This window comes from Lipophrys pholis, assembly GCF_963383615.2.
Source record: "Lipophrys pholis genome assembly, chromosome: 21".
NCBI lineage: Eukaryota > Metazoa > Chordata > Actinopteri > Blenniiformes > Blenniidae > Lipophrys > Lipophrys pholis.
Window position 1 is genome coordinate 22,755,781 of NC_137649.1, and position 25,516 is coordinate 22,781,296.

Here is a 25,516-nt window from a genome sequence, read left to right on the forward strand (position 1 = left end):
TCAAATATACCGAGAACACAGAAATTCAATAATGTCTGATAACGATTGTAAATCTCGCCCTCTTGCTGCATGACTATATTTTGACTCAAATATTAAAAAAAAGAAGAAATAACCTTCAAATATATTTAAATAAAAGTGGACAGACACACGTCAGCAGACTCAATTTCTACCACAAGGCAAAATGATCTTGATTTTCCAACGTCAAGAGAAAATCATCTTCCTAATCGCTGATGATCACACAGGCGGGACACGACATGTGGCACAATCAGAACAGTTTTCAAAAGATAGAAAATTGTAGTAATATTGTAACTGTAATATTAATAATGTACCAACACAGAACTTTACAACTCAGTGTAATAAACCCCAAAGTCACATAACGTCTGAAAGCTTTAATAATATTTGGAGCTCGGGATTTAAAGCCAATATTACTTTAATAGCCACTTTTAGAATATGCAAATTGAATGATTTTATTAAGTCAAATTTATCTTTTATTGGAAGGTCTGCATAAATAACGGTATTACGAGGTCTGATTTAAAGGAAGTGAGTGTGTCCGGAAGCATAGGAACTAAAAGCTGCTTCACTTTCTCCCCTCCGTCATTTTCCAAGAGATCTGATTGGTCAGAAGGCGGAGCAGAAGGCGGAGCTACGGAAAACTCAGGGTTAATCCTTGAAGTTATCTTGATAAGAGAAAGTCGTAGTACAGGCCCCCGGTGTGTTGAAGATAAGTTTTATTCCGCAGATCTTTTGAGGGATTAGGATTATGTTTCACCCGAGGCCTTTTACTTTATCACTATTAAACTATTCAATTAGCTTTTTCACATTAAATCGATGAAACGACTCCAAGATACAGATTATTCTTTTATTCCTTATTCTATATTTATTTCACAAACTGCCTCCTTGTTCTCAGCACTGAAAAACATCCACACGTTTTTGCGGTTTGCCAACAACAGGAGAGCCTCTCATCACATAATGAGATATCCATACAGCCATAATTTATAATAGGATCCGGGAGTATTTCCTGCTAATTGGCATAAAACATGAGAATAGTTCATCCGAAAATTGGTAACTGAATATTTAACAGAACAATCGACCCTGAAAGAGACGCGTTTGCTATTGATTGTTATCGACTGAAAAACCTCCGAGCCACTTTATTTATTATTAATCTCCTGGGGGAAATTAATTTCTCGGTGTTTAACCTGGTCTGCTCAGACTGGGAGCGTTGGGCTGACTCAGCGTGGCGCCGGGGGACCTGAAGGTCAGGAGGAACCACAACCTGCCAGCCGTGGGATTTCTATACGCAGATCGACTCGCCTAATAAATTACTCTTGTGACGCTCTTATTATGTCTTATTCTAGTTAGTTTCTGACAATGACTGTATGTCGTCGGGTTTTTTTGTTTGTTTGTTTACAAACCACACACACGCCGTGCAGAGAGAACAATCCGCTATAAACATTACTGATGGGAGTACACGGGTATTCGTATGGACAGATTATGAAGTTGGATTGATAATCCAGGTGACCGAACCATAGAACGACTTCTTATCGTCCAGTCAGGTCGTTCACATACAGAAGAACTATTTAGTAAAGTTTTTTTTTTTTTTTTTAACCGTTTCCACAGAGCGTTTTCGAAAAGTTCCACCTTGGGAGCCGTTTCCAACCGTTCCAGTTTTTGTCGTGTAAACGGAAACCCAAAACAATACAAAAGTTCCATTTTCACTTGAAAATACAGTCGTTTAAACGGGGCCAATAACAACAACAACAAAAAAAAAAAAAAACGTACGTGAGGAAGTTACCAGAAATCACAACTTTTACTCAACTGTGGTCCCACGAACTCTTTTTGTGACTTTTTGTCACAGAAAACAACCTGCTAGTATAAGTGAATAACGACGTCAGTCCTGCATCATTAAATTACTGGGAACTCAGAGTTTCTCCCGTTTGAATCATTTAAATGTAAGATCGACAGGAATAGATGCCTCTGGCTTCTTTTTCAGGCCTGAACATTGTAGATCTATACACATAGAGTTGAAAATGTCTTTTTTTGAAGCCCTGGAAGTCGATGGCACATTTTGAGGTTGATTAAACAAGAATAAGACCATGAGTGAGTGAAGACGCAACCTGAACGTGTTTTCACCGTGGAGTGATGAACAGTCGGTGAACAGTCGGTGAAAAGTCCACGACTTCAATCTGCAGTTTCACATTCTAAATCTTTGTATTCACATTTTCTCCTCCCAGTATCTTGCATCTCTTCTGTGCATCTGACGTTTGCAATCCTCAGTATTTACGTTTCCACAAAGGTTTGGGTGGAGTGGGGCGCGGCGTTGAACAAGGGATGGAGTTCTTTTCTTCTTGTATTTCATCGATTCAATCAAGGGAAACCACCCTGCGGGAAGAAGCAAAGGTATTTATCTCCAAAAGAGAGACAGATACCCATCTCGTTGTGTCAAAGCCAGCTGACTGCCAGGGAATCACACTGATTTTACATATTCATCAGTCTGAGGTGTGTGAAGATGAAAGTCGTCCCCGAAGCAGCGGCGTCAGGGTCCAGAGGGTTTTACTGAACCGGCTCAACATCTTCTAAAGTGGAAGAAGAAAGAACACCACCATGCTCCGTACTTTTAACACCTTCAGAAATCCAGTCCCAGCAGACGTTACAACTCCGGAGTGTCGCTGATCAGGTGCTTTTCTTCAGTCGTCCACGTGCCCTGAATGGGATGTGGCAGAAGTGGATCGTTTTCCCTTCTTGCTTCTTTTGTTGGAATCATCGATCAACACAAAACAAGTATAGATTATTTTTTTCCTCGTCAGTTTGAAATGTCCTTATTGATATTACCCCTTTGTTCTGGCAATGGACAAACAGAACTCGGCACAGGCGGCTTCACGAGCTCAGCACGAGGTTTTAGCAGAGCAGATCAGAGTGGGGGGCGTGTTCGTCTTCTCAGGACGCCCCCTGGTGGCCTCCCTTCAGAGATTTACCAGGTGCGTCTGACCGGGAGGGTGCCCCCTGGTGGCCTCCCTTCAGAGATTTACCAGGTGCGTCTGACCGGGAGGACGCCCCCTGGTGGCCTCCCTTCAGAGATTTACCAGGTGCGTCTGACCGGGAGGACACCCCCTGGTGGCCTCCCTTCAGAGATTTATCAGGTACGTCTGACCGGGAGGACGCCCCCTGGTGGCCTCCCTTCAGAGATTTATCAGGTGCGTCTGACCCGGAGGACGCCCCCTGGTGGCCTCAATTTAGAGATTTACCAGGTACGTCTGACCGGGAGGGCGCCCCCTGGTGACCTCCCTTCAGAGATTTATCAGGTACGTCTGACCGGGAGGACGCCCCCTGGTGGCCTCCCTTCAGAGATTTATCAGGTACGTCTGACCGGGAGGACGCCCTGGGGTCGGCCCAGGACTCATTGCAAAGAGGATGGATGGATAAGAAGTGAATTCTCCGCTGATGGAGCTCCAGTCTCCAGAGTGACTGGTTTTAAATGGTTCCATCGGTTCTCATCTCGAATGTAGAGAGACGGCATCGAGCTTCCGCCACACTTCTCCCATAAACCCTCTTTTCACTAAATGTGTGGCGAGTACGGTGATGCCCTCAGCTAAAGTTACACTTAAATCTACATGTGTTGCCTACTAATCAACACTGCGGCTCCAAACTGGAACCGCCGCTCTGTCGGAACATGTGTTGTAAAGCTTGAGAGAACCGGCATGAAGCCAAAAGGCTTTAATTCGCTGGAAGACGGGAAAAGATCAAAATCTTTTGATTAAAAATCAAATGAATATCTCTCCAGCTTTGATCAGTTTATTTATTATTATTTAAATATCCACCACCTTTAAATATAAGTGTGGAATTGTCAATATTTTCACAAATCTGAAAAATTTGTACCAAAAATGACTGCAACCTCAAGAAAAAGCCTTTTTTAATGACGTAAGAGACAGTGAAATGTACAAAAGATATATATATATAAATAACTGGTGTATTTTACTGATGTTTGCATGTATATAGTTACAAACTCACTGTAAATGTCCATAACGAGGACTCTGGTTACAATGAAATAAAGTGGAATAATTAGAATGATCACAGTTTGCATGTTCTCCCTGAGCCTGTGTGGGCTTAATTTCAAATAAACCACACCTGTCTTTTATTTTGAAAACACGTGTAAATTCTTGTGTCCCACAAGTTTTACACATTAGCTGTGCATCAAATGGATTATTGTAAGGGGGTGTAATGATCAGACATCAAACAATTAGTTTCTCAGAGGCATTATAGGGGGATTTAAAGGTTAAAAAAAAAAAAGAAAACAAGACTTGCTGGTATCTTTAAACAAACAGCAGAACCCAAGGCCTGCTGGGTAATCCCTCACTGGGTGACTCACTTAAATGTTTCTTAAGAAGGAAATTCCTCCGGAGCGCTGCGAGCGAGAGGAAGGATGATGTGAAGCATTTTCCACTTGATAAACACACAAACTGAGAGAAGCAGCTCGGGATCATAAATCACATGATGACCCAGACTCCACAGGGACCCGAAAACAATCCAGCCCGACTCCTCTGGCACCGCGGAGAATGAATGAAACACTGGTAGTAAACATAGTTACCTGCAGGGAGCTGGTCTCAGTTCCATCGACGCTACGATCTGACCCGTAACCCCCGAATGGACCGGGCAGCCGGGCTGCGGCCATCTTGAGAATCTCTTCATTCCTCTGCGTATTTACACGGATATAGAAGCAGCGTTTACAGACAATCTGATAAGACGGGACCTGCTGGGAAAGATAACGAAGGCCTCCGTGAGAACGTCTGAGCCGGGAGGCTGCTTTCAGCATCGGAGGAAAGATTGGCGATTTTACACCAGATCAATCAGACTGTGTATCTGCAATCTCATTACATATTCATTCCACCACAAACATGGCCGTGGAAAGACACATCTACAAGAATACCGGGATAAATGGTAAATAATGGGAAATGGACTCAAACTCTGGAATCCGGTTCCAGACAGTCTGAAGTCGTCTGCGGAATAAATAAAAAAATAAAAAAATAAATAATCACAATAGGGAAAAGCAGCTGTGTCAGCATTAGTCTATTTTAATTGTCCATTGTATTGTTGTATAATGTATTTTAGTACTTTGTATGAATTTTAGGAATCCAGGTGTTGAATTTTAATGGTTATTGTTGGTGTTCTTAGTAATGTTACTGATTTTACTGTAGGTTATATTTAGAATGTGTATTTTATTGTGTTCCTGCTGGTTGGGTTTTCTGTATAATGTGTTCCCGAAGATTTTTAATATCTGTGAGAATCGTTCCGAAAACGGATGTTCCATTTTAATGGTTACTGCTAATGTTATACATTTTTACTGTACGTTATATTTGTAAATGTGTATTATTATGTCGTGTCCTGCAGATGGAAACTAGAAAAAAACTAGAAATCTGGTACGAAGCAACTTATCTTACGAATGTTTCTGTACATGCTCCCTGAAATAAAACAAATGTCTGGTGACATGGGCATGTCTGACACAAGAAACACTGACAATGACGTAGTTTTCATGTTGGGCCACTAGTGGGTGCTGTTGGTTGTTCTAGTCTTGAAACCACGCACACATGCGGAGAACAACGCGCTATAAATAAACGTTAATGGGAGAAGACGGACATTCGAATGGACGGTCGACCAAGTTGGATTGTTATTCCCGGTGACTCTTCAATAAGTATTAAATACTTATCGATAAGTATTAAATACTTACACCGTTATCGTGTAAACGAACCCCAAAACGCAGCGACGGTTTTGTGCTTTCACTTGAAAACGGGGCCTAAAGGGCTTTTAACAATTTAGTAATTTAATAGAGGAACTCATTTAAAAATTTCACCTTTCGTCAACCTTTTGTATATTTGGGATGCGTTTGTACGCAGATCGTACATCTGTGTACTTGCTTGCTTCATCAGGAGCAGCAACAATCAACACTTAATACCTAAACAGCTGCTCCACAAACACTTTCCTAACAGACCTACTTAGTTTGAACTAGAGCAAAACTGTTTACTCCCGTTTTGTTTTCCAACACTTTAGGTGCAAACGATGTGCAGTTTCTTCTTGTTGGTGCAAACGGCAGCATCTGCCCTGTCAGCAGTCAGGAGGGGCTTTACTGGAGGCGTTACTTCAGCGCAGTCGGTTGGTTATTGATCCCCCAGAGGGAATCAGTCTGACAAACCCTCCTACTGTATTGTCCTTCCAGAAGTATAAAAGAACATTAAAACGTACTTGTTGCTGCAACTATCGAATGATTGAAGTAATTTGTAGGAAAGTATTTTGTGTGTCTGTTGCTGTGTGTTGTGTAATATGAATTAGGCTTTATGGTATTCAATAAATACTGGCAATTAATAAATACTGGTATTTGGACTTGGAGCGAGTAGCTAAAGATTAGTAAGTGTGGCGGCTGGCCAATAGGGGGCGCCAGGGCGCAGTTTATTTCTTTCAAATGGTTCTAGAATACTTGGAAAGATGAATCGATGTGTTGTTTGAAAATTGACCTGATAAACTTTTTGTTTATCCTAAACTAAGACTAACAAGCAGCAACGAAACGCCTTCATTTTCTAAAAGGAACTAATGAAGCTTCTGCTTGTATTTCTTTACAAGTATGTTAATAAAAGAGTCTTAATACTTGTTCACGCGCCGTTTAAAAAAACTATAATACTCACCACTAGGGGGCGTCTCTCAATCTAAGAAAAGGCCAGCTTGTTGTAATGTGCTTTATAAACACACAATATTTAAATGAAGTTAACGTTGGCTGGAATCTAATAATAGTGAAGAGATGAAGAGCTCCACCTCAGAAATGTTCCACCAGCCGCCACTGCTTAGTAATTAGACTTGTACTCGTTCTTTCTAAACGCGGTACTGGTGTGTCTCTATGCATAACTGAATAAAAAATAAGTGGATGTTTCTTCAGGCTCTTTTGAGCAGAACGACCTTCCACCGCAGCGGGAAGGAAAAGACGGAGTGTTTTTAAGTAATCCACAGTGAAACCCGAGCAGAGAGCTGAGGGGAGAAAGAAAATCTTTAAATCCTCAAACAGAGAGAAAGAACTGAGGAGTTCTGATGTTCCACAGTTTCTGGATGGAGCCTCGATAATGTGCCGAAGAGCTCCGGCCTCAGATTGAACATCCGACACATTAAATGACTTCATCTGCTTTAATGACGCGTCCGTCCGCACGCCACACTGGACGTGAGGCTGGAGCAGCTTCTCCACGCCGCCCATTAGGAAGGAGCCGGAGTTCAAATAGAGACGGCGCCGCCGCTTCAGGACACCGACTGTTTACAGAAAAGTAAAAGAATCCATTTCATGTCTCCCGGAGCAGAAGAGCCGCGCTTCGCCCAAATATTGATCCTGGATGCGACAGTCGTCAGCAGACCGACGGAGCTCCTTCCGCCTCCAACTTTCATTTTCTTTGTTATTCCTGACAGAAAAACTTTGTTCAAACGGACTTCTATTCCAAAGCAGAAGTTTGCCCCGATCCAGTCCGTCCTGAGATTCAACTCAATCATCATCCAAGTAAAAGATTAAATAAAAATAAACAGTCTTGAGGAGCAGAAGAGACGATCACTTATAATATCTCCCCTGAAGCTTCCTTCCAGTACCTCTACATCAGTCTGGTAATGTTCAACGTTCTAAATATTTACAGGTTTACAGATATTTTTAAGCATTTTTATGTGCAGTTTTTACAAATAAAAAAAACCCATAATTTTCATGTTCGCTCAAATCAAATATCTAACATGTCACATTATTTATATTCAAATCTAATTCGATGATTTCCTTGCCAGGGAATTGAACCAACGCAGAAACGTTGGCTTCAGAAGAACCGGATGATTTAAAAGAGAAATTAAGATTCTCCTCACGAGGGAGCCTGACGTGGAACCACGACCCCCAAACGGTATACAATATCTGAAGTGTAATAACCGCTCGATAATGTTTAATGTTATTCATTACTTATTACCGATGATTGGAGAAGAAGATTCTAGAGAACAGAAGACTTAATGACTTGAACAGCAGCAATCATACGTAAATACCATAAACCGTATAAAGATATACGTAGAAAATAGGTCAAACTGTTAGAACTCATTCTTTCATAAATCTTCACTTTATGATGTAATTAAATAATTACAATATAAGAGGAAAAATATTTTACCAGCCCCACATGTAGTATCAGAGGTCTTTTTACATTTTGGGTTTTATTCTATTCTATTTTATAACAATTCGGCTCTACTGAGGCTGTAAGAAACTCTAAAACGCGCGTCAGATATTTATGGATTATTTCAACAAGGCCTCTTTACACAAGGTGACCCTGACCTTTGACCCCCGCGGACTCGCACCAATCGAACCCTTCGTTTTCTGGATTTAATCCAGTGAGAAGAAGCGACATCCAGAAGCTCCTGCCTGCAGTCGCTCAGCTCCGACGTCTCACATAAACGAGTCGCTGTTTTTGGAGACGGTTCCTCCTCGATAACGTCACATCATTTCTCTCCTCGTCGTCTGAACACAGAGGCGGCCATTGTTCGGCGGAATCACGCCGGCGGGACGGCGGGAGAAGAGTGGCGGCTGGTTGTCATAGTCGAGGCTGATTTGGAAGGATTATTAAGTGTATTTGACACAAAAACGAGTCGGTGTATTTAAACAGAGGATTTGTTGGAGCATAAAAATAATCAGTCGAATTCTTCTGAAGTAAAAAAATATATAAGAATGAATGTTTCAGGATTATTTGCCCATATTTCCAACCATAACTCAGATATGGACGAATGATGGAGTTATATAATAAGTTGAGTGAATTTGATTTTACACATCATGTCAGTATTTTCTACTAGTCTTGACTTCAGGATGTTGACAAGCGGCTTCCAACTGAGTTTCTCATTAAAGTTATTCCTAAAAATGTATTAACAATTTGTTTACCATTAAGAGAATGGTAAACAAAGAAACAAAGCCATGCGATACTATACTAAATATACATGGAATTATACTAGATATATGAAAAATTTATAAAATATCAATTATAAATAACAAAGTTTTTTTTCTCAAACAAATTGGTTAATAGACGAGTCGTCCTACGACCCTTAAAATCGCACAGTCAGCAGAATTTGGTGAGACGATACCAACACGGCTGTAATAAACCCCACCGATGTTCGTCACGTCAAACACGTCTTACGACGACGCTCAACCCAGAAAAGTTGCGAAAGAAAGAAAGGAAGATAGTAGTCTGTTGATTCTTTCTTCCCTCTTTTGATCTCGCCGGATCCTGAAGTTCCTGAACGCCGCAGACCCAGAGCGATGCCGTCACGAGCGCCGTGGCTTCAGAGAATCACTTGAAAGAGGCGATCAGCCGCTTGGCAAAGTTGGAATCAGACGCTCGTGTCTTCATGTGACAAAAGTTCTCCAAGCTCTGGCCAGAGGGTTCTGGGCGTGGCGCTCTGAGCCACTGAAGAGAGAACTTTTTGAAAATGGCCCCCGAGCTCAGTCCTGAGTCGAGGACGGAAACGCTGCTGCTGCTGACCTCGGCTCTGGAAAACACTTCTTCTGCACATGTGCGAGATGACGGACAAAATACAACGGCGGCTTCTGTTCCCAAAAAGCTTCCCGTCCACACGGCACAATGAAAACTACTCAAAGGGATGCAGCACATATGCCAGGCCTATAGGTGGCGCTGGAACTCTGCCACAGAAATACAACAAAAAAAAAACCCTCCTATTGCAGAAATCCAACATCCGGCCTAATTAAACCGAATAACATCCGTTTTTGAGTGACGTCGCGGGGTTAAGGTTCGAAGGGCGATGTGATGACGTCATCGTTTTCAGCCAATGCGCGCCTTGCTCGTCCGCACGTCAAAGCCGAGGCGGCGTTTTAAAAATCCCTCCACCCTGGAGCCCGTTGTCGGGCTCCTAAAACGCTGCGCCAATTTAAAAAAAAAAAAAAACTAAACATGGAACGGCGTCGCCGTGTTAGAGCGGGGCTTTACATAATTTACAGTGTTTATGTCGTTGCCGTGGAAACCAACATCGATTTCAGAATGTTGCCGTGGAAACCAGGCGCAGGCCGTGGAGAGTCAGAAGTCCGGCTCCAGCTTCGCGATGTCCTCTGACTTCTTGGTTCGGCTCCAGGCTGCATGTTTCACTCTTATCTTAACCCTTTATAAGCTGCTCTTCAAAATAAAGTGAATTTTCAACACTCGACTGTCGTTTAGGCAATTTTGTTTCCACTTCGGAGACTCAAATCAGCACTTTGTGTTATTTATATGTACAAAACTCTGTTGGGGGAAGTAGAGAAATTACAAAAACCAAACAGTTTCTTATTTATGTTCAAGATTTCCTACAAACTAAGGATCCAATTCAAACCAGAGGAGCTGAAATCTGACTTACTAGATGCATTAGATGTTCACAAATATGGTGTTTTGCCTCTCGCAGTGTGAAGGCGTCACAATTTACTCAAATAATCAAAAAGAGGACCAACCGTAAAACAAATTCAAATAACCACATAAATCAGCTAAATGGATCCATTCCAGAGATTAAACTATGAGAAGAATAAAGGTTTTCCAGAAGGACGCAGGTTCTCTCCATCTCACCTGGCTCTGCCAACCTCATTAGAAACTCTATTGATTGCTGGTACTCGTCTTCATGCTCTCCGGTCGCTCCTCTCACAACAGAACATCTAAAACAGCGGCTGACCAATCACTTGTGGCAGAGCTTCTAATGGCTTCACTTCACAAGCACACTGATTTAAAAGCCTCTTGACTCTGGAGGTAAAAACGCCGGTTCAGGTCCTCGGCGGCGCTTCGCTTCACGTGTCACAATCACGTCCAGGTCAAGCAAGAAGCAGCGGCGACGGCGTCAGGAAGGGAAGAGCTGGAGGGAGATCGTCATTTAAAGAAATCTGGGATTGAAGCTGGACTGAGATCGCTAAAGGTTTCGTCTCTGCGGATCGCATTATATCTGATCAATACCGGGCAAAGGAACGCACTCCAAAGTTCCTCACGTCAACAAACATGGACAGTTGGCAATGGAAAAGGTGGATCAAAACAAAACAAGGGTGGATAGAGAAGAAAAGGAAAGGATGAAAAGAGAAGGATGACAAAAACAAGATAAAAAAAGATGGACAAAAAAAAAAAAAAAACCAAGGTAAATATAAACAAGAAAAATCTGAATAAAATGTGGATAGAAACTGCTCACATCCCCCCCTAGTGGCAGTTTAGGGTCACCAATCAACCTCACATTTACGTTTTTGGACGGTGGAAGACAAATGGAGAACCCTGAGGAAACCAGAGAACCCAGAGGAAACCAGAGAACCCGTCCTGCTGACGGTGCAGGACTGAATACAACTCATTTCAAAGGAAACGACGTGCACGACGAATATCCGCCACCTGTTCAGTCTGCAACGCCAGCTTTCACCACTAGGTGGTGTAGTGAGTATTACTCCCGTCTGACAGTCTGTCGACGAAGACAAGAAGCGTCTGTGGAGGGACTTTTTGCAACTCGAAGCTTAAAGCGAAATGTAAGAAGTGATCTCAAGAGGACGCTAAGGTGGCTCACTGGCGCCACCCAATGGACAAAAAAAGTTACCACTTTTTGAATCCTGAGATGAGCGGCACTCAGCGGGATGATTGGTTTTGCGTTGACGCGCCGCGGACCGACACGCCGACTCGTCACGCCGACTCGTCACGTACGGCGTTCGGATTGTGCGACGCGGTTTCAGGACGGCGGCTCCAGGACGGCGGCTCTGGTTCAGGTGAGGACGGTGAACCTGCAGTTTCCCAGTGACAATCGGAGGAAAACTAACTTCCCATCTGCCTCGTGTGACACGTCTGATTTCCGTCAGGAAGCGTTCACACTATCCAAGCTGTGTTTGTTACCGGTGCCGACCGGGGGCGAAAAGCTTCTCGTTAGATCTCCCCGCGGGGCGTTTCCCGTCCAAGCTGAGAAAAGAAAAGTGAATATCTGATTGTTTTTCACTCGTCAGACCCACAATAAAAAGTGTGGATGCATCAATGCCACTTTGGACGAGTATGAGTCAGGGGCGGCTGGCCGATAGAGGCGACCATGGGAACTGCTCCCCCTGGTGGAAGCAAGAAGTATATATTTATATAATTAGAAGATATATATATATATATATATATATATATGTATCTTCTAATTTACACATTTAAAAGGAGAAATTTGGCTGAAAAGCTGCAGGTCAGGTTCAACTTTCTCCATCATAGTTATTTTTAAATTCACACAATCAGAAATATGTTCACATTTATTAGCGACTTCAAATCTAAGAGCTTAAAAAAAAGTGCAAAATAAACAACTTCTTTTTGAGGTTTCTTTCAAAGTTCAAAGCTGCTTAACAGAACTATAATGTCTCACCACTGGGGGGCGTCTCTCAATCTATAAAAGGTGGTTTAATGAGTCGCTTCATATTTTTTCATTTTGCAAATTGTCCTCAAAGTGCGGTTCACCTTCAGGAAACACTGAATCCATTCACCCACGCCAAGAACTTTATCAAAAACCGGAAGCAGAGCGACACAGAACTTTTCCTTTTTCTTCTTTTTTTTTTTGTCTTTCTGCGATTCGTGGAAATCACCCGGGTCAGCTGCGTTCCCTCGCAAAGCCGCTCAATAACCTCCACTCAATACTTCCAGGAACAATCCCAGCGTGTAATGTTCTGGCAAAAATAAAAAAAAATAAAATAAATAAAAAACATAACAAAGACAGGAGCATCTTTCTCCGTAAATAAATGTGATATTTATTTAATTATTTTTTTTGCAAAGAATCTCATGCAGATGATACAGCTTTTGTAAACAAAAATCACTTGGAAATATGTTATAAATGTGCACCGATTTCTTCTTTATCTTGGGAGTCAAACTCTGGAATGTACATGACGGCGTGGAAGATTATCTCGTGTGTGTGTGTGTGTGTGTGTGTGTGTGTGTGTGTGTGTGTGTGTGTGTGTGTGTGTGTGTAACCGAGCCTGAGGATGACCGAATGTGAAGCAGCTCTTCTTTAAGACATCTGTGAGATAATAATGAAAACAAAAAACAAAACAAAAACAAAAAAAAACAAGGACTCGGGATCAGTTCCACTCGCAAACCCCGAACCCCACAATCCAGTTACCCCGGTGGGAAAAGGAATGATTAGTTTCCTCCAGCGTCGGGACAATCCTCTCTTTTTGTCTTAAAACGTGTCCTTTAGTATGCGTCGTCCCACAAAGCCCCCGTGTGCAAGACGAGTCACGAAGACGCCACATGGAAGAATTCAAAAAGCAGCTTCTGAGGTGTGAAACTATATTAAAACTGGATTTATGATGCAGATTTAGCCCTTAAAAGAAATAATAAACCATGTCCTATTCTAACAGTTTATTTCTTAATAATACATATTTCTCATTTACATCTGATGTTAATCTTTAGTACAAACGGGGTAATGATCCACTGTGTTGATTGTGTCACTTCGTCATGTTACATGAAGAAATGGATTAATGTGTGAAGTGAGATTAGACTTTTTAATCCACGTCCATCTGGTGCCGATTTATGTTTTTAAACAGGATCAGACCGTTTGTGTAGGAACCATCCGGAGGACCAAGGTGAAGATCTCGCAGTGGAATTTATTTATTGATTTAAATTTTCCCCGTCTGCTGACGGAACCCGTCAAGCAGCGGCGTCCGGTTCTGGTCCCGGATGTTCCAGGTTTCTCTCCGTGGTGACGTCTTGGGCTTCGTTCACACTGCAGGTCCTGGTTCTGATTCCGATTCTCATCGTCACACGCTACATCTTAAACGGGTCATGTTCTGCAGAAATCCTCTTCCTAAAGGTTCTCCAGCAGTACCAATCGTCCTCATACCTGGACTGACGTCCCAGAAGTGAAGACAGTCTGTCCTCTCTCTCCCTGGCTTGTCTCAGTTTTTAAAAAGTGTGTTGCTCCAACCAGCCAATCAGGAATCAAACCCTATATAGTGTCATCGGGGGTTTAGCCAATCACAATCAAGATAGGCTCCTCCCTTTGACTCCTCCCACAATTAGGCAGCTCTGCTCTGGCACATGGCACCACGAGAGGAAATACTTCCTCCTCTTCCCAAGATGAGCACGTGTGGGCGGAGCCAGTCCAGCTCACACAGACACAGCAGATTCTGAATGCAGCTCCTATGATCCAATATTCAAATGGAGGAAAATCAATCAACTTTGAATAGAAAGTTTCTGGACCAACGTGTTGAAAAGCCGCATAAGGAGGCGGAGCCAGGAGTGGCGGGATTATGGCAACAGGGGTTGTTCATCCACAACTTCAGGGACATTTCAGACATCAGATCTGATTTATTTTATTTGAAATCGGATCAGATGAGCGGCAGTGTGAACGGAGCCTGAAACACGCCGTCTCCGCATAACGCCATTAAATCTTCCCACGCCGACACACGGGGGCTTTGTTTGGTTTATTTTCTCCGCTCGACTTTCCAGGTATCTTAACTTGTGACTCCGGGAAGAGATGAAGACGAGACGCCGCTGCAGAGACGATCGGAACTCGCCTGCCGTCTCTCGGCTTCTTCTGTTTTTGCATTTTTATTTTTTTTTTACAATTTTTAGACCTTTCACTATACGTCTTGACAGAAAAATAGAAAAGACCAGTATTTAAAAATATAGATATACAATATCATGCTGCAGATCCCATTACATACACGTATTAGATTTGTGTTGGTTTTTTTTTTTTTTTTTAGACAGGCACAGTAGTGTTACCCTGGATAGGAATGCTAGAAAACAGAACAAAACAAAAAAAAGACTGACGAAAAGTTGAATTAATCCAAATATGAATCGATATCTCAAATGAAAACATCTTGTTAAAATCAAATATGGGTGCATGTTTTCAAAAAAAAAAAAAAAAAAAAAAAAAGAAGGAAGGAAGGAAGTGAAGCGCCCCCTGCTTTATACACAGTCAGTAGTACTGAGAGCGACAGGATGAGAGAGCGGGAGTCGGTCCAGTCGTCTGGAACAAGTAAGGCCTCAGTATTTCATCCATGTTTTGGCAAAAAACAACAAAACACACACAAAAAAAAAAAAAAAAAAAAAAAAAAAAAAAATAGAGGAGGAAACATATACATCTGTCATTTAATTACATCTAGCTTGAAAAAAAAAATAAAATTATGTGCAAAAAAAAAATGTAAATCTTACAAAGATGAGTTTGTTTATGTAGATGACTGAAAAAGAAAAAACAGGATTGTGCTCGAGGCGGCTCACGACATTCTCCACCCGCTCGCTCGCCCTCTCTCTCTCCGCCCGTGCACCACGCCGCCGCCGCCGCCTCACGTCGAGTGGACGCTCCGCTTCAGGCTCTCGATCTCCAGCTGCCAGGAAAACAAACGGTTCAGCTAAACAGGTTTGAATGTTTTTCCGCAAAAAACTAAAGTGTCATGAAACTTTTAGATTAAAAAAAAACAAAAACTGTTTTACATTGAAAGACGGAGTCAGAGAACCAGAACATCGTCCTGTTTTCCTCTAAACACCTCGTTGCTCTATTTTATTAATGCAGTTCGAACTAGAGCTGCAAATATCAACTATCTGGAGTTTATTTTTTTTTACATTTTTGCTTAAAATTTATTTTCCTCTGAAAGTTAAATTCAGTCATTTCATCGCGATTTCGTCGAAAGTTTAGACGGAGAAACCAGAACCGATGTAGAGCTTCAACAGGAAATAACAACAATGTTTCTCTTGGTACTTTTATTTTGACAGTCGCCGTAATAACAATCTAACTTTGTGGTTACGTCCACGAGAACGATGGCACCAACTAGTGGCCCAACGTGAAACTACACTATTTTCCAGTCGTTTCCGTGAAAATGAAATTTGCTTTCAAAACCTTTTCTGGAGCAACGAGGACGAGTTTTCCCTTTCAGCCGAGAGGAGAAGCTCCTCCTACATTCTGGATTCTTTAACGACCAAAGACTTTAGTTCCGACCAATCAGGGATCGTCTCCTCCTGTTGTGTGTTTTACATGTTAGAAATGAGTTTTGTGAGGATTTCGGCGCGTCCTGCTCAGATGGTGACTCAAACAGTTGAGAAAAGGTTCAAGAACCTTTAACAATCCTCTTTTGATTCAACGTTTTTAAGTAAACGAGCTCTACATATTTTTTTTTTTTTCCAGAAGAGAATCTGAAAAACAAAAACCCCACCGGCTCTGCCGAAGCCGAGCGTCTCTTTACTTTTTTAACTTTGCCATTTAAAAAACAAACCGGGAGGAAAAGCCACGAGACCCGAGGGAACCAACAACAACCGCGGCCGCAAATCTCCACTTTTCTTCTTCTTCTTCTCTTCCGCTGCTTCCTCGCGCTCCGACGCGCTTCTGTGGAAGTGGGAGGAAACCGCGGGGGGTTCCGACTTAATCTGCAGTTACATTTCTTTGTGTCTGTGTGAACCCTGTACGCCCGGGGATCTCTGTGGGGGGGGGCGGAGTTATAATCGATGCTGTGCTGAGGCCGCGGCTGCTTCGCCACAAACATCCTCGGTGGTCGCGGCCCGGCGGCCGCACGGGGAGGATCTGAACCGACCGGGAAGACCAGGGCTTTAGGAAGAAATTGGTGTTTCAGGGGGTCCGTCCAAAATTCGCTGCCGTCTCAGCTCGGGTCTCAGCGCTCTGTTGGGTCACTACTTTTATGGAATTTGTAGAAAAAAGAAAAAAAAGGATGTTTTTCTTTGCCATCTTTAACCACTGGGCGGCCGTCCTGACTCCCGGGTCTGATGTCGGACGCTCCTGTTCTGAAACTGTCGCACGGAGGTAATGCAGGTGTTGAGAAGAAGCACAAGTGGAATAAAACCATAAAATGTCTGGATGTGCTCAGAGAAGAAAAGTCCATTTGGCTTAATGGCTCGTTCAGTCGCTGGAGTTCGTGGGCGAAACTAAAAGTACAAGAGAAACTCCGACACTGCGGGTATTTTGACAGCACATGTACGTTTTGTACTGAAATCTCCCAACGCCGAGTGGAAAAGGCTCTTTCCCTACGTGCAGGGAGAACCGCCGTTTTAAAACAAAGTATAAACTGCTATTGTGCGTGCAGTACGCGTCAATATTTGACTAGGAGAATGGGAGTAATGGATGTAGACAGCGCAGCGTGCGTCCGCACTGGGATCAATACTACCTGCAGAGCCACGCGCTTTGCAATTTCTTCGTCCAGCGCTCTCCGTAGATCCGTTATCTCTTTCCTGGAAATAAACAAACACACACACACACACACACACGTGGCCGTTAAGCACATGTCCCCGCTTGTGGCGAATACAAAAGAAAAAAAACCAAGACTTCCTCCACAGCGTCGATCGACGGCTCTAAACAGAATCAGACGAGTCCAACGTGATCTCCAGTGGTGGAGAAGTGCATCAGCAGCTCCTTCCACTGTGGTGTGTGGTCGTCCGAGTAGGAAGGACGGCCGGGGGGAAAACCCGCCCGGGGCTCCCGAAGCGATCCACACAAACTGGAAACGTGCGCCGATCCGCACAAAGCGCTGCCAGTGGTGCGCCGCGCATCACGGCGGCTTAGCTTATCAGAGCCAACAGAGCAAATGTGGAGCTCGTTTTTAACCCCCTTCGGACAATCCACGCAACTTCCCGTCAAATGACACATGGCTAATCTGCATGACGTAGCAGGAAGCAGCATATATATATATAGATATATATCTATATATCTATATATGAGCTAACGGCTATCGTGCCAAGCGAAATCGGCGCTCTACCGAGTATAGCTCTAGTTTGGCTTAGTCTTCGTGACGATGTGATAGAAAACTAAGACGGATGTAATAAAATAAATAGAAATGAGACGTAAATTACCATCTGGATGAAAACCAATCAGAAGTGACTTGTCGTTATTGTTGCCCGCCTTAAAAAAAATTAATTAATAAAATACAACGGAAGTGACTGTTGCTGTTCTAAACAAAGAAAACGGAAGTGGAGCCGACGCAGGGACACGTTTCACACGATATCAGTAGTGAGACATATTACCACTCATTCTGTGCATAAATGTCATTTTTGTGATTAATTTTCACGATTCTGAGCCGCTGGGCTTCCTGGCCTTCGTGTTTTCTGAAATTTTACATTTTAATTTAAATTCCATAAATGCTTCTATTTGTTAAAAAAACCCAAAACAAAACAAAAAAACCTGGATGTTTTAGGAAAAGGCTGAAATTGAAAATCGGTTTCAAGTGATAACATTTCATGTTTCATTTACTTTGAGAATTTAAAATTTAAAGTTGGGGAAAAACCCCCAGTGTTGGTTCTGAATGTCGCTATGGTCGAGTTGGAACACGTTTCTTTTCATCTTCTTATGAATGACACTTCTGTTCTTTGCAGGTTGACAAACTGCTGCAGTTTCATGGTTCATCTATTATTGTTGAGGTGAGTTTGAAATGATGTGTAGTTTGTGGAATCAGACAGGAAATGGCTCTGATCCAGCCGTCTGGTCCAGCTGCAGGCTTCATTACGTTTGTTGGGCCTTCAGCAGCTCCACAGACATCAGCAGCTCCTTGAACTGGTTCCGGAGCTCGTCCAGCGGCGCGTCGGGCTCCTCGGACTCCAGGCGGGTCCTGCCGTGCTGGCTGCCGCCGCCATGCAGTCCGCCGCCGCCACCATGGTAGCTGCTGCTGCCGTGCTGGCCGCCGCCGCCGCCGGACTCCGGGATCGACTTGGCGTCGTGCTTCTGGAGAGACGGCGACGGCGATAAGGTGCTCGTGGAAGGCTGCTGAGACAAAACCACAGAATGTCATGATAGAAGCCCATGATCAACACACACACACACACACACACACACACACAGACACACACACACACACACACACACACACACACACACACACACACACACACACACACACACACACACACACACACACACACACACACACACACACACACACACACACACACACACACACACACACACACACACACACACACACACACACACACACACACACACACACACACACACACACACGAAAATATATAAAAGTAATGTTAAAAAAATAATGTTTCCTCTATAAAACATGTTGCACTTTAGCTTAACCCTGGACTAAAGCTTGAATCTATTGAATGACGGGGCCTCATCTACTTTTTATTTTGCGATTGTTTACAGTCATTTTGCCTCTGAGGACAATCACAAAAATAAAGTTTGCACTTTAGACAACATATCTGATGTCTGCAGTCATTTTTAAGTGCAGCGAATGGAAACTCACTACTTTTTGTTTTTTCTCGGCCATATCGCCCGAGTTTAACTGACGTTGGATTTAAATCCGGGTTTCAAACACATTTTAGTGAAATATTACCACAATAACCTCTAAATGTGTGAATAAAAAATAGATTTTACTTACTTTATTAACCTTAATAAATCTCTTGCCTTATTTATTATACTTTTCTTCATTATTTGTTTTAATGCATTTCTTTTATTGCGTATTTCTTTAATTTCTTCTATTTCTTTGTAAAGCTCTGTGAATTGTTTTGGTGCTCTATAAATACATTTGCCTCAAATCAAGATATTGAAGTTCGTCTTTGTTGTGGCGCAGAGTTTACACGCTGTAAACAGAGAGGAATGTGTTCTATTGTCACTGTGGAGAGAAAAATTGGGCTGAATTCCGTTTGACCGGAGGGACTTGAGATTCAACCGGGGAATTGTGGAGGTGAGGAGCGGGCCACAGAGACTCCACGTTTGTCATTTCAGCCTGGAGTCTGAGCTCCTGGGTCACGGAGGCTTTCCTCCCGGCTGCTCCACGCCCGGCGTTGAATAACAGCCCAGCAGTTAATTGGCCGCGGTCAGCCGTGACCAATCAGGGGGGGGGGAGATAGCATCGGGGACCCTTAATGAGCCGCTGGAGGGGAAGATGGAGCAGCAGGTGGCGGCTCCCCTCGTCCTCTCGGTTTGTTTGTCGAGCAGACGATTGTCCAGAAGGAGCCAATTAGTATTTACGTTGCCGGGAGGATCCACTGAGCCGTCCCCTCCTCCATGGCCAGTTGAATGTCCACTTCCTGTTCGACCCAGTCTGGGTGATGTTTTCACAAACATCCCGCGGTCCAGGCCGCCAGATTAACCGGCGATCCATACTGAAGACGACGACTCTGGCTTAACTGCAGAAATCTGTATCTTATTGGATGTTTATATCCCGCCCTCGGGGGCGAGCCGACGCGGGGTTAATGGCGAGGATCAGAGGGAATCCGACGTGACAGACGAGGAATTTAAATCCTCCTCTGCAGAAAACAGCCCGGAATGAAACTGCTTTTTTTTTTATTCATTCATTATCCGCTGTGGGTCCAGATTCATTCCAGTAATTACTGGGCCAGTGACCAGGTCAGCGTCCACATCGCAGCAAACGGCAGCAGCGACTGAAACGCTGAAAAGGCGTTTCAGTTATGAAGACTTCATAGCGAACGTTATGAAGTCTGTGTTTGGGAGGCTGTTGTGCTCGGGGCGTTTGTAAACTGCTGGATTATTCGTTAGAATTAGAAAAGGTGTGAATCTTTTAGTCGGCGGGTCTGAATCACAAACACCTCCTATGAATTATTGCAGACTCACTCGCTCCGATCACACTTCCAGTTTGAGTGCGTTCAGGGTTACGCCGGTAATTAGTAATGCGTTACTATCATATCACCACTTTTTTCAGTAACGAGTAATCTAACGCGTTACTATTTATAGTAAACAGAAATGTAGCGTTACTATTGCAGCGTTACCATTACCATTGTGGCGTTACTATTGTAGGGTTACTGTTGTAGCGTTATTATTGTAGTGCAAATACATACATAGATAAATAATACAACAACAGACTACCTCACTGGGTAAATAAATACCAGTAACAGTAAAAATCCAGATATAAATACAACAAAGAAAGAAGGTCATAAAGTTTTTGGCAGTTTTATGAGAAGACGGTGGGGGAGGTTGTCGGCTGCTGAAAGTAACTGAAAAGTTACTCGTGATCTAACTTAGTTACTTTAAAAAACAAGGAATCAGTAAAGTAACAAAGTTACTTTTTATAAGCGCAATCGGATTACTTTTCCAAGTTAACCGTGGCAACTGTTTACTACAAGCGGAAGCCCACCTGATTTCATTTCAGAAACACTTTTTCATTTATTTACGCATTTTTCTAAAAATTTTTTGGTCATCATTGACTTTGTTCTATTTACTTTGATTTACTTATTTGTTTTGTTCATTTGCTCACTCGTTTAGTTTTCTTCAGCATTTTCTTTGTTACTGGGAGACGAGCAGTCCCACGGCGTGTTTCACGTTATCTTACGTATCATACTGTCAAAGCTCTTATTTGGGTGTAGGAAAAGACAACATTGACGTAAATGAAGAAAAACTAAAAATGTATATATATTTACATCTTTTGTTATTTGCAATGAGAAAGATGTAAAGGGGTAATATTAAAAAAAGTTATACTTCTATACGATTTTTTTTTTTTTTTTTTTTAATTGAAGCCTCCTGCAGGCTGTTTCTTTTTTTTCTTCTTTGCGAGTAGAAAATTACCTTTCTGGTTTCTGATTGCTTCGCTTTGGCTCCTTCCTCTTCATCAGCCTTGAAGAATTTCTCAACGTTCACCTCCTTGTTTGGCTGCAGAGGAAGAAGTTTATGAGTGCCTGGAATCCCATCAGCATTTTTAATTGATTTTTCACCATCCGACTCAACTGATAACGACTGTGTGTGTGTGTGTGTGTGTGTGTGTGTGTGTGTGTGTGTGTGTGTGTGTGTGTGTGTGTGTGTGAGGAGGTGGTGGGGTGGGAGAAAAAACCCAACAACACACAATAACAGTGTGCTGGCAGTGAGAGGAAGGCTTATCTATAGCAGCACGTGACAGTTAATCTTTCTCAATTATCTGGACATGTGCAGCTGACTGAAGTCTGGACAGGAGTGGGCGCCCTGACAGGTGATTAGAGGAAGTGGGAAGCTCCCGGAGAGAACCGCCGCCGCCGCCGCCGCCGCCCGGGCATTAATCACGTCTAATGTGGCCACGAAGTGCCGGTCAACGCACGGACTGAATCTACCTTCAAATCCAAAGTGCTCTCGCCAATCAGGAAAATAAAACGCTTCATAAATAAAAATCACAACACGAGCAACATATTGGCTCTATTATTGAGGCATTACAGATATCCACTTAACATGCACAGAAGTGGTTCGATATATCTGCCGCGCTGCTCCTGCCTACCGTCGGCATTCAGACTGATTTATTATTTGAAATCCCCCCCGGGCTGCGAGCTCGTTGGCGGGGAGCCGCTGCTCAGCATGCCGCAACACAATTACAATAAATGGGTCGCTGTCGCTCGCCGCAGAGTCCCGGTGATGAGCTATTCTTTGGAATCAGTGATGTTGAAGCAGGAAAAAACCCTCATAACAGTTGGAAATGTCAACGTTGAAAACCTTCAAAGTTCAAATCTTGTAACCAATTAGAGACGTGCCTTCATTGGAAGATGATACACAAACGGATTTCTCATGGAAAAAAACCAAAACACACATTTTGCCAAAATGATATTTTCCTCCCCGGCATTCTCAAAAAAAAAAACAAAAAAAACTATTCTTTCCACACGTCACTATGAACGCGGCTCAACAAGAAGCTTTAGGGCATGCAGTACATATGCCAGGCCTTTAGGGGCGCTGTGACTCACCAAATACACCAAAAACTGGAGCACGGAGAAATTTAGAAGCCTCATGCTCATAGATTATATATAACTCGGAGTTCTATAGGTCTACGCTCCTGTCCCTCCTCCTGCTAGTAGCTTCTGTGTGTGGATCATCGGCCAAAAACCATGTGTTTACGTGAACCGGCGTTCTCGTGTCCTAGACGTTCTTCCAACGAGCGTTGAATATGTTGACGATTGGGGACACAACACCACCACCCACTAGTGGCCCAACATGCCAACTACATCGTTTTTGCAGCGTAGGCAGATATAAGTTTTTAAAACGTCGACGAAATTGTACGTTAAAAAAAACCCGATGCCGTTTCACTTGAAACGGGATCTAAAAGGGTGACGTCCATACAAGTGGCTCAACAAGAAGAACCAGAACAAGATGCTTTTTAGACCATTTAGAAGACCTGAACACCGACCTGCTGCTACTACACTCTGAAGGATTCTGCATCTGCGTGTTCCTCAGAATGACTGAGTCCACGAGAAGCAATATATCCACGGCAAACCTGAAGAAATCCGACGAGTCCCGAGCTTCTGGAGAACCCGACCAACTCGCCTCGCTATCATATCATTTCTGCCGTCCTTTAACCGATCAACTCGTCTAATCTGTGGCCGACTTCACCCGTGTCTCATCTCACCGACCCGCTGGCCCTTACCGAATGTCCTCCGCCGAACTGGGCGGGAAGCCTCCTGCCGGGCATCTTTGGTCTGTCGGCGGTGGGGTGAGAGAGCTTCTCCGAGGTGGACGACAACTCATCGAAACTCATCAGATCCGCTGTGGGAGGAGGAGGAATGCAAGAGGTGAGCGGCGAAGACCACCACGCCGGGAATCAGAGTTTGTTTTTTAAAGAAAAAAGAAAAAACAATTAAGAGAAAAAAGAAATGAAAAACCAAAAGAGAAAAAACAAAAGAAGAAGAAGAATAAAAAGGGGGAATCAGTGGATTTAAGCAGCCGTGGTGAAAGAACGGAACATAAAAACGTCGACGCTTCTAATTTGCACTTGAAATTTCAACTTCAGTCCCAGACCGGTGCGTTGTGATTGCTTGTCACCAGCTCGAGTGTGTTTCATTTCCTGCTGATAAACAAACATAGTCGGCAGCAGATATAAGCCTTTAAAAAAACAACAACAAAAAAAAAAGAACAAAGCTTCGAGCTCCGTTCAGTACAAAGGTCCAATTACCCTAGAGGGAGTAACATATACTTTAAGACTGGTAAACAGCTGAGTAACATTTCTCTGGAGGTCTTTCTGGACAGAATTAATGCCAAATTAAAACTGAACACAACAGTGGAAACGCTCCAATCTTGCCGGGGTGAAATCCCATTACCAGCGAGCAAACACGCGTCTTCCTGCACGGCAGACTTTGAATTCTCCTTCTGTTATCGTGGCCAAAGAAAATACCACGAGTGGAGAAACTGTCCAAATATTAAGAGACACAGTACCAGAGGTGTTCCGAGTTCATTACAAAGAAGTATTGCACAAACTAAAAATCAATTGGAGAAATTGTTTAATGTATAAAGATGGAAGGTTTATTACAGGATCATTCATTATTCATTTACAAACACTTTCTGTAACAGTTCCAGATCGTTTTATTATTCTTAAATGGATGGATGTCCTGCCTCCGTACAGGTTTAGCGGCCAACAGGAGTGTGTTTAAACGGTTCACAGTAAAAGTCTAACATAAAAAGTTGCACGTTTTAGAAAATTACATCTGTTCCCACGGGAATGGCAGAAATGGTGAAAACGATGTGGTTTTTATGTTGGGCCACTAGTGGGTGCTGTTTGATTTTTTTTATATTATCACATAATTAGGAGATAATTATCTCATCAATTCAGAAAAACAAAGCCAATTTTTTTTATATAATTTATTTTTTCCGATAATTATGAGATAATTATCTCATCAATTCAGAATAACAAAACAGATTTTTTTTATTTGCCCCCAAAAAACAAAAAATTCATTTCTTTAAAAAACTTTTTTTTTTTCATTTTTTTCATAATTATCTAATAAATTCAGAAAAACAGAACCCCCCCAAAAAACAACCATTATCTCATCAATTTAGAATAACAAAACTGCCCCCCCCCCCCCCCAAAAAAACAACAACCAACCAAGTCTGAAAAATGAATTTTTCTTATTAAGTTTTCTTTTCTTTTTTCTCATAATTATGAGATAATGATCTCATTAATTCAGAAAAAGTATTTAAATTTTTTCATGCGAATGCCTTGCGCTTCTGTATTATTGGTGCATCTGCTTGTGGATAATAATTATTTCTTCGCGATGAATTCTGTCCAAATCGCAGCCGAGGGAAATGAGTTTTCCAGCAGTCTGTGTAAATGAAATATGGGTTTTGTTTTGTTTTGTTTTGTTTGTGAGTGGCAATGCAATCTCTAACTTTGCATTGATGGGTTGATCTTAATGGCTTTTTCTAGTTGTGTGAATGCTCCAAACTTTAAAAAGAAAAGATTTGCTTAACTGGTAATTCTCCATGATTTCTTTGACTTTAAATCTAACATAAATACTGTTTACATGCAACTTGACTGATTGGAAAGTGACAGCGGCTCTTCCCCCCCACAAACAACAAACTTCAACTGTAGTTGCATAACAGCACTTTGCACCTCCTCCGCGGTAAAACTGCAGGGAAGCTCCGGCTGCAATCCCAGATTGAAACCCAGATTGAATTTCCGTGTTCCGCGGCGACGATCGGCTTCCTGAGAGCGGCGAGGACTTTTAGCGCCTCTTCACGACGTCAGTCAGCAGGAGAACCCTCGAGGAGAAATGCGGCGCCGCTTCGATTGAGAACACGTCGATTAGCCTCCATTTGTCGCAAAGCTTCTCCTTCCCCGCGCTCCGAGCATCAGTCTGTTGATGCTCCTTTTCACAGTTGCTCCCCTTGGTTGTGCCTCACT

General features: G+C 42.8%; 1 protein-coding gene across 3 annotated transcripts in view; it reads right to left on the bottom strand.

Annotated features, from left to right (window-relative positions):
* Nucleotides 1-14,634: 14,634 nt before the first annotated feature.
* Nucleotides 14,635-25,516, bottom strand: part of cd2ap (CD2-associated protein) — a 63,001-nt gene continuing 52,119 nt past the window's right edge. For 2 of the 3 annotated variants that reach the window (XM_080490882.1, XM_080490884.1), the window contains 5 exons: nt 23,270-23,388; nt 21,460-21,543; nt 18,431-18,687; nt 17,099-17,162; nt 14,635-15,313 (listed from right to left, as the gene is read on the bottom strand). In XM_080490882.1, coding sequence (XP_080347008.1) covers nt 15,272-15,313; nt 17,099-17,162; nt 18,431-18,687; nt 21,460-21,543; nt 23,270-23,388 — 566 coding nt within the window. In that variant the 3' untranslated portion in view covers nt 14,635-15,271. The remainder of the gene's footprint in view (nt 15,314-17,098; nt 17,163-18,430; nt 18,688-21,459; nt 21,544-23,269; nt 23,389-25,516) is intronic. The other variant, XM_080490883.1, reaches the window with a different exon arrangement.